This window comes from Xenopus tropicalis, chromosome 8 (genome assembly GCF_000004195.4).
Source record: "Xenopus tropicalis strain Nigerian chromosome 8, UCB_Xtro_10.0, whole genome shotgun sequence".
NCBI lineage: Eukaryota > Metazoa > Chordata > Amphibia > Anura > Pipidae > Xenopus > Xenopus tropicalis.
In genome coordinates this window covers 133,654,417-133,664,381 of record NC_030684.2, presented here as the reverse complement: position 1 = coordinate 133,664,381, position 9,965 = coordinate 133,654,417, and the positions used below count along the sequence as shown (strand labels likewise).

At 48.1% G+C, this 9,965-nt stretch overlaps 1 protein-coding gene across 1 annotated transcript; it reads left to right on the top strand.

Moving 5' to 3' along the window:
- Positions 1–5,377: 5,377 nt before the first annotated feature.
- LOC101731004 (SLAM family member 5-like) lies at positions 5,378–9,752 on the top strand. Its single transcript, XM_031891656.1, has 3 exons — positions 5,378–5,460; positions 8,027–8,344; positions 9,454–9,752. Exons 1-3 carry the CDS (start codon positions 5,424–5,426, stop codon positions 9,552–9,554), a joined length of 456 nt encoding a protein of 151 aa, XP_031747516.1. The 5' UTR covers positions 5,378–5,423; the 3' UTR covers positions 9,555–9,752.
- Positions 9,753–9,965: the final 213 nt, after the last annotated feature.

The following is a 9,965-nucleotide window of genomic DNA, read 5'->3' as shown; positions in this document are numbered from 1 at the left end:
AAAGTGACCATGAATGAGTAATAAGTGAATTAGTAATGGGTTTCCAGCAGTCAAAGGACAATTATAATTATAATCATCAGAATTGAATCCAAAAATGATTGTAATCTAATTTGGGATCAAGCCACTGAGACACTTTCATTCTTTTTTACTTTGTGGCTGTGATCAGGAGAGAAGGGATCGGGGGAGAAGGGATCAGGAGAGAAGGGATCAGGGGAGAAGGGATCGGGGGAGAAGGGATGAGGGGAGAAGGGATCAGGGGAGAAGGGATCAGGAGAGAAGGGATCGGGGGAGAAGGGATCGGGGGAGAAGGGATCGGGGGAGAAGGGATCAGGAGAGAAGGGATCGGGAGAGAAGGGATCGGGGGAGAAGGGATCAGGAGAGAAGGGATCGGGGGAGAAAGGATCGGGGGAGAAGGAATCAGGAGAGAAGGGATCAGGAGAGAAGGGATCGGGAGAGAAGGGATCGGGGGAGAAGGGATCGGGGGAGAAGGGATCAGGGAGAAGGGATCGGGGAGAAGGGATCAGGAGAGAAGGATCAGGGGAGAAGGGATCAGGAGAGAAGGGATCAGGGGAGAAGGGATCAGGGGAGAAGGGATCAGGGGAGAAGGGATCAGGGGAGAAGGGGTCAGGAGAGAAGGGATCAGGAGAGAAGGGATCAGGGGAGAAGGGATCAGGAGAGAAGGGATCAGGGGAGAAGGGATCAGGGGAGAAGGGATCAGGAGAGAAGGGATCAGGGGAGAAGGGATCAGGAGAGAAGGGATTAGGGGAGAAGGGATAAGAGGAGAAGGGATAAGAGGATAGGGATCAGGGGAGAAGGGATCAGGGGAGAAGGGATAAGAGGATTAGGGATCAGGGGAGAAGGGATCAGGGGTGCAGAAGGGATAAGAGGAGAAGGGATCAGGCGAGAAGGGATAGAGGAGAAGGATCAGGGGAGAAAGAGATAAGAGGAGAAGGGATCAGGGGAGAAAGGGATCAGAGGAGAAGGGATCAGGGGAGAAGGGATCAGGGGAGAAGGGGATCAGGAGAGAAGGATAAGAGGAGAAGGATCAGGCGAAGAAAGGGATCAGGGGAGAAGGGATCAGGGGAGAAGGATCAGGGGAGAAGGGATGAGGGGAGAAGGGATGAGGGGAGAAGGGATGAGGGGAGAAGGGATGAGGGGAGAAGGGATGAGGGGAGAAGGGATCAGGGGAGAAGGGATCAGGGGAGAAGGGATAAGAGGAGAAGGGATCAGGGGAGAAGGGATCAGGGGAGAAGGGATAAGAGGAGAAGGGATCAGGGGAGAAGGGATAAGGGGAGAAGGGATCAGGGGAGAAGGGATCAGGGGAGAAGGGATCAGGGGAGAAGGGATCAGGAGAGAAGGGATCAGGAGAGAAGGGATCAGGGGAGAAGGGATCAGGAGAGAAGGGATAAGAGGAGAAGGGATCAGGGGAGAAGGGATCAGGGGAGAAGGGATCAGGGGAGAAGGGATCAGGAGAGAAGGGATAAGAGGAGATGGGATCAGGGGAGAAGGGATCAGGGGAGAAGGGATCAGGGGAGAAGGGATCAGGGGAGAAGGGATCAGGAGAGAAGGGATCAGGAGAGAAGGGATCAGGGGAGAAGGGATCAGGGGAGAAGGGATCAGGGATCAGGGGAGAAGGGACGGTCCAGGCAGAGGAGTGAGTCTGTGTCAGTGAGGCTCACCAGGTAAAAATAAGGCAAAAACCTGGTGCCCGGCCAGCCCAGTGCCACACTGAGTGCCAGCCTGGGATACAGAAAAGCAGAAGTAACTGGTTGTTTAATCAGTATATTCCGTGCCGGTTGCTATGCAAATACGTAGGGTAACATGAACTTCCTTCTCTCACTGATGTGATATGGGTTTGATTCTGGTTCTCACCGGTCATGTTTAAAGCAACAGTACCACCAAAAAATGTGCGTGTGTCAAAGTAATTAGTATATATATGTACTATTGCCCTGCTCTGGTCAACATTATGTTTGCTTCAGAAACCCAACCATAGTTTATATAAATAACGGTGCTGTGTGTCTATGGGGGCAGCCATCAAATGGAAAAAGGAGGGAAGGCACAGGTTACACAGCAGCCCAACTGGATCCACCCTTGAACCAACATGAGTGAAGGGAGGGAGATTCAGTTACCAACAAAACAAATGCAGAGTAAATGCTGTATAAGCAACTTTGAAGTTGGACCACAACAGTCTTTTTTGAGACTCTGCTGATATCCCCAGTGACTCCGTTCTTAAAGGCACAGCGGCCTTTTCATGTTCAGGCAAGGTGCAGAAGATGAGGTGAGATGTATGCGGTTTGTATGTTTTGCCAATGTAGGTGTTTCTGCTCAGTCAACAAAGTCAACCCGCTTCCTGTAACACCCACAGCACAAACACAGACACACGCAGAAGCTACTGGGAATGTTGCTGTCTCATCAAAAATGCCTACAGAGTATATAAACCGCTTCCCCACCTGTACCATCATGGTTTGAAAAAGATGTAGATGTTCACAATGGCCTTCCCCATGATCTGCCCATTCCCATTCTCCTGCATTAAGTGCTTTCCAAACTGGGGCCTCTACAAAGGCTCGGCCTAAAGGCCACTGAAGGACATAGTTAGGTAGAGTGACTTTTCCTATGTCTACGTATTTGATGTCCTACAGGTCTTTGACTAAATAGATCATTCAGCCATGTTGGTGGACCCGTTGGGGCTGATCAAGTGTGTCTTGGACCAAATCAGACCACTGCCCCAGATGTATGTAGGCAACACACTGAGAGACCATTAATACCATGTTGATCTTCTTGATTCATGAACCTCCTATCACTATGGTTGGACTTCCTGCTGAGCTAAAGACGTATGAGATTAAGGCGAAGAAGACACAACTTTAAATGAGCTGATAAGCAGTCCTTCCCCTCTGCCCCATCATTCCCCGTGCCATTATTTTGGTCTGGTTGGATAAAGATGCACTGCGTTGCCCCCCAAAGCTAACAGGCTGGTAAAGAATTTGCTAAACTCCTGTTGGCCCCAAAACAGAAACCTTCACAAACATTTTGGCCAAATCTCAAATCAAATCAAAACCCCAATTTGCATTGTCAAAAATGTGCATCATCTGTTAACCCTTTCTGTTGTCCAGAGCTGTAATGTCAATGAGTCAAATCCCCAACTGTATCCTGGATTTGGGGGGTTGGTTACCCTTCTTTAGTACCGGGTATTATATGACCACTGGGCACAGGTCACTTTTATAAAGGCCATTCCATTGTTACCCAGACCTCATCTTTTTATCATCCCACTACTCAATCACTCCCTTCCCATTGGCCAGTCCTAAATGACTGTATATGGTTTCCTCTCTGCCTTGAGCCCCCACACATTCTATATGTTGTGCCAATGGAGTCAACTCAATTGAAGAGCATATTGACCAACTAGGGTTGCCACCATTTTTTTTTACTATACAGGCCTTTTGGGTTGGGGGAGTGGGGGGGACCTCACATGGGGTGGGGAAGTGGATGGAGTGGGTGGGAAAATGGGGTAAGTGGGCATGGGTATGGGCAGATGTGGGTGCAAAGCAAGATCACTGCTCCCTTGTTTAGATGCATTATGGGAGTTGAAGATCAATCCCTCCCCTGCTATAAGCCAGTTTCTAGTGTAGACTTGTGGACTTATAAAAAGGAGGAAATTCCTGATGGCCTAGGGCATTATGGGTATTACATAATCATAGAGGAAACATAGAGAGATATAAATTAATCCCAAGTCATCTGGGTGATAATGATCCAGTCGAGGATTTTTTAAAACCAAATTCCTCTTTATACTAAATGATAAAAGGTCTCAAAATACCCAGAGTGTTTCTTTATCTCCCTAATGACGTGGTGTCATCAACTATGTGGATTCCATAGATTTGTCTCTTTATCTTCATTCTATGGAGGAGGGTGGGAAGTGCACCTTCTTCGTTTCCCAGGGTGCCACAGCCATGTGACCTGTGCTCTGATAAACTTCAGTCACACTTTACTGCTGCACTGCAAGTTGGAGTGATATCCCCCCCCCCCCCTCCCAGCAGCCGATCAGCAGAACAATGGGAAGGGAGCAAGATAGCAGCTCCCAGTAGGTATCAGAATACCACTCAATAGTAAGAAATCCAAGTCCGGCTTGGGACTCCTCCAGTTACATGGGAGTAGGAGAAACAATAGGTTAGCTGAAAGCAGTTCTAATGTGTAGCGCTGGCTGAAAGCTCAGACTCAGGCACAATGCACTGAGATGGCGCCTACACACCAATATTACAGCTACAAATACATTTGTTGGTTCAAATATAAAAGGTTTAATGGCAGAGGGAATTATTTGCTGTGTAACAGTGTCATTTAGAAATAAGAGGTACCTCATAAATATCAGGACGGAATCCCTTTAGTCAAGCCAAGTCAAGTAGGAATTTATTGCCATTTGTACTAACAACCCCATTGTCTGTAGATCTATTTGGGCAGTAGGCAAACTGGAGTGGGTCCAGAGAGTTTGGAATAATGGAGCTGACACTTTTGAGAACCAGTTTCTCAAGTCACTTTGTAGCAACTGATGTTAGCTCAATGGGTCTGTAGCCGTTGAGGCTCTCGTTATAGGTAGAACTATAGAGGTCTAGAAACCAGTGTCGGACTGGCCCACCAGGATACTAGGAAAATTCCCAGTGGGCCCAGGGGTCAGTGGGCCCTCCTGCTCCTGACCATTTGGCCAGTTTCATGGTCATACCCTATTTCTGAATGGGAAGAAAGAGGAGAAAGAGATGGAAGGATAAATGCTAGCATGTAAATAAAAGAGACTGGGAGAATAAAGAGGTTGGGTGAGGAAAGGAGGAAAAATAGTTTGGAGAGTGGGCCCAGGGTCTAAGGTTTTCTGGTGGCCCCTGGGGTCCCAGTCCGACACTGCTAGTAACATCAGGGTACTAGGGCTTGCTCCCGGGAAGCACATGTTCCACCTGGGAGATCTGGGCAAATCTGAAGAACTGTTGGAGAGACTCCATCTGGACCTTTGGCTTCACAGGGGTTGGTCGATTTGTGAAATTTCCAGCTGGAACCTTCTCTCTACTTCCAAAACGGCCATAGATGTTGTTGAGATGGTTGAATTTAAGAACCACTGCCACCTTAATTAATTTGATTAAGTTCTAAGTATCTGTGACTGTGAGATTTATCTTGGAGACTCATAACTGTATTCATACCAGCATGTCAGTGCTATATAGAAAGAGTATATGTTATAGGTATAAAATAGGTAAAAGCTTCAATTGGCTTTGGCTCTGCTGGCCTCATTATGATTATAATATGATGGGATACGGGGGGGGGGGGGGGGTATTCAGCCCTTTGTTGGATCCGTGTCACTTGCCTTCCTGTATGGCACTAGGGTTTCCTCTAATACAGGAGAAGTACAGCACAGTGTCCCATAGACTCTGCAGGGTGGAATCAGCCGGCCGACCATGACCGCTTTTATTTTCTTCCTTGTACCACTTTGGGGTAAGTATGGGGTGTTGGGGTATTTGAGAGGGGGGGGGGTATTTGGCAGCAACTTTGCAGAAAGTGCATGAGTGCAAGTAGTAATGCAATTAAACTGAGTGCAATCCCAGTATAGTATAATAGGGGGGGGGGGGGTAATGCAGAGACCCCAAGGAACATCCAGCAGTGGGTTAGGGTGGCAAAGAGAAGAGGAATGTCCCAGAATGAGGGGTGCATGTTTCATTTAGCATAGTTCCTTTTAAAGGTCTAATTCCCCCCTGTGCAGTCACGGAGGGGCTCTGTGCCCATATAAAGGCACAAGGCTGCAGGCTGAGTTATACAGGGAACTCTGAGTATCACTCATGTATTATAAGGGATAATGTACCCCCTACTGTAAATGATAAGGATATTAGCAGTCACTGAGGGGTTCTGTGCCCATATAAAGGCACAAGGCTGCAGGCTGAGTTATACAGGGAACTCTGAGTATCACTCATGTATTATAAGGGATAATATACCCCCTACTGTAAATGATAAGGATATTAGCAGTCACTGAGGGGTTCTGTGCCCATATAAAGGCACAAGGCTGCAGGCTGAGTTATACAGGGAACTCTGAGTATCACTCATGTATTATAAGGGATAATGTACCCCCTACTGTAAATGATAAGGATATTAGCAGTCACTGAGGGGTTCTGTGCCCATATAAAGGCACAAGGCTGCAGGCTGAGTTATACAGGGAACTCTGAGTATCACTCATGTATTATAAGGGATAATATACCCCCTACTGTAAATGATAAGGATATTAGCAGTCACTGAGGGGTTCTGTGCCCATATAAAGGCACAAGGCTGCAGGCTGAGTTATACAGGGAACTCTGAGTATCACTCATGTATTATAAGGGATAATGTACCCCCTACTGTAAATGATAAGGATATTAGCAGTCACTGAGGAGTTCTGTGCCCATATAAAGGCACAAGGCTGCAGGCTGAGTTATACAGGGAACTCTGAGTATCACTCATGTATTATAAGGGATAATGTACCCCCTACTGTAAATGATAAGGATATTAGCAGTCACTGAGGAGTTCTGTGCCCATATAAAGGCACAAGGCTGCAGGCTGAGTTATACAGGGAAGCCCTATAGCCTGATTATTATCAGAGAGCCTTACAGTAATTTGGCCATTACTCACAATAACGTGAATCCGTTCCCCATACAGGTCTGGGACTTGGTGCTGTTTATTTGTCTTTTTTTCAGGTGCCGTTGGAAAGATATTGTTCATTGGTCCCCGTATATATAATTATCACAAGGAAATGGCAGTTGGGCAATGTTATTCTGTGGAAGCGAGCCTTTGAAGTCCAGACAATTTCTGGAAATGCTAAATTGTTCCTTTGCAGGTTTCAGATGTCCTCTCTTATTACTGGATTAAACTGTAATTATATCAAACACCCCCCAACCCACGTACAGTCATCTTACAGGGCTATGTGCTTGTACCTTCCATGCTGGGGAAACTACAACTCCCTGCCCAGGGCCCATGGAAGCCAGGCAAGCAGTGGGCTACACACCCAGACCCCTAGGGGTAAGGGCCCAGGGAAGCCAGGCAAGCAGTGGGCTACACACCCAGGCCCCTAGGGGTAAGGGCCCAGGGAAGCCGGGCAAGCAGTGGGCTACACACCCAGACCCCTAGGGGTAAGGGCCCAGGGAAGCCGGGCAAGCAGTGGGCTACACACCCAGACCCCTAGGGGTAAGGGCCCAGGGAAGCCGGGCAAGCAGTGGGCTACACACCCAGACCCCTAGGGGTAAGGGCCCAGGGAAGCCAGGCAAGCAGTGGGCTACACACCCAGGCCCCTAGGGGTAAGGGCCCAGGGAAGGCAGGCAAGCAGTGGGCTACACACCCAGACCCCTAGGGGTAAGGGCCCAGGGAAGGCAGGCAAGCAGTGGGCTACACACCCAGGCCCCTAGGGGTATGGGCCCAGGGAAGCCGGGCAAGCAGTGGGCTACACACCCAGGCCCCTAGGGGTATGGGCCCAGGGAAGGCAGGCAAGCAGTGGGCTACACACCCAGGCCCCTAGGGGTAAGGGCCCAGGGAAGGCAGGCAAGCAGTGGGCTACACACCCAGGCCCCTAGGGGTAAGGGCCCAGGGAAGCCAGGCAAGCAGTGGGCTACACACCCAGACCCCTAGGGGTAAGGGCCCAGGGAAGGCAGGCAAGCAGTGGGCTACACACCCAGGCCCCTAGGGGTATGGGCCCAGGGAAGCCGGGCAAGCAGTGGGCTACACACCCAGGCCCCTAGGGGTATGGGCCCAGGGAAGGCAGGCAAGCAGTGGGCTACACACCCAGGCCCCTAGGGGTAAGGGCCCAGGGAAGGCAGGCAAGCAGTGGGCTACACACCCAGACCCCTTGGGGTAAGGGCCCAGGGAAGCCGGGCAAGCAGTGGGCTACACACCCAGGCCCCTAGGGGTAAGGGCCCTGCTAACTAAGAACAATGGGGCCCTAGGATGTTTAATGTAAGCCCCTAAGATATATAAACATTCAGCTCACACAACATTATCCTGTATGGAGCAGTGAAAGCAATTTTGTCTCCTTCCTTTCCCACAGCGGCCATCTTGTCCATGGAACTACACAGGCTTTCAGGAACCAAAGGAGACTCCATCTTGTTTCCAGTCCAGGTTCCCAACCACACGGAAGTCTTTAGTGTCTTATGGACTCATAATGACAAGATCCTGGCTGTAGCCAAGCAGCAACAACTCGAAGTAAAGAACATGCGCTTTAATGGTCGCCTACAGGCCATGGGCCCGGGATACTCCTTAATTTTGACTCATTTAGAAACAGACGACAGCGGAAAGTACACAGCGCAGATATTTACCGACTCAGAGCCTGGCGCAACGCGGATCTCCTTCATTCTGCAAGTCGATGGTGAGAAACACACTCAATGCTGCACAATTACATATTATTTAAAGGGGAAGTTAAAAGCTTGGAAGTTTCTCTCAGTCAGACTCCCCTCTCTTTACAGGGAGGCACCAGTGTTGTTTTTCTATTGTTTGATTACAGCGTAATGTCACGAAACCAAAAAAACAAAGTAATCTCCTTATGTAAGATGGTGTACTGTTGGGCTGCTTTCTGATTGGTGAATTCTCTTGCATTTATAATTAGGCATTTGGTCTCATCAGTCAATTCTGTTGTATTGCTAATAAAGATTATTGTAAGCAGCATACTCGACGATGACTTCTCTCACTTCTGTAATTTAGGATTTGCTAAGCAGCATCCTTATTGGTCAATCATTTTGCATCTTTAATTAATGTTTTGCGAAGCAGCTTTCTCATTGGACAATTTCCTTGCATCTGCATTAAAGTGTTTGCACAGCAGCATTCTCATTGGTCATTTCTCTTTGATCTATTATTATACTCACAGTGACTTGTCTTGCCTCTGTAATTTAGGATTTGCTAAGCAGCATCCTTATTGGCCAATCATTTTGCATCTTTAATTAATGTTTTCCTAAGCAGCTTTCTAATTAGACAATTTCCTTATATCGGTATTAAAGTTTGCACAGCAGCATTCTCATTGGTCAGTTCTCTTTGATCTGTTATTATACTCACGGTGACTTGTCTTTCTTCTGTAATTTAGGTTTTGCTAAGCAGCATCCTTATTGGTCAATCATTTTGCATCTTTGATTAATGTTTTTCTAATTAGACAATTTCCTTGCATCTGTATTAAAGTGTTTGCACAGGAGCAGTCTCATTGGCCAGTCCTCTTTGCTCTATTATTATACTCGACGATGACTTGTCTTGCTTCTGTAATTTAGGATTTGCTAAGCAGCATTCTCATTGGTCAATTACTTTGCATCTTTAATATTTTGCTAAGCAGCAGCATTGATTCAGCTTCTCTAGAGCACTAGGGGGCGCAGTGGGACAGTTTTATGAAAATTTTAGATCCCCAGACCAGGCCCTTGGGAGGTCCATAGAGGCAAAGGATGAGTTGCCATATAGCACCAACACTTCCACTCATGTTTTTATGTTTTCTTTCAGACAAAAGTACAGCAGGCAGATCGTCTTGCACGCTCATTTTCACACTTTTTATCACCACGGGGGGCCTGTGCTTCAACGCCTTCGCTGCTACGGGAGCATAACGGCTTTGCCAAGTCTGGACCTTTCCATACTCCCAGCTGGAACTGAATACAATCATTAATGTAAGGAAGCTATCAATCATTTTGGGGTCCTTTGGGCCCCCCACAGGTTCATCATTGCACCCTGTCTCAGTCAATGAGCAACTGTGAACTATTGTGTCCAGCTGAGTACCTACCTGCGAATAAACCTTCCTGCCCCAAGCACAAGTCTCCTGTGGTTCTGTCCAGTCAGAATCTGATCAACTGCCACCTCAGTCCATTTCTGGGCAGCCTCTGCATGACTTGACCATAACTGCAGTTCAGAATGTGGCCACTAGGTGTCTGTATTGCGCTAGTATGAAAGGCTGGCCCCAACTGGCACCAATAGGGAAGATGTTCAGCTGGCATAGCTACCAGTTCATGCCAGCCAATGGC

Bases quoted from the DNA above. Each gene is read 5' to 3' on its own strand.
- LOC101731004 (XM_031891656.1), top strand. From the start codon at position 5,424: ATGACCGCTTTTATTTTCTTCCTTGTACCACTTTGGG. The intron at 5,461-8,026 runs GTAAGTATGGGG...CCTTTCCCACAG, and splicing joins CTTCCTTGTACCACTTTGGG to CGGCCATCTTGTCCATGGAA. The intron at 8,345-9,453 runs GTGAGAAACACA...GTTTTCTTTCAG, and splicing joins CTTCATTCTGCAAGTCGATG to ACAAAAGTACAGCAGGCAGA.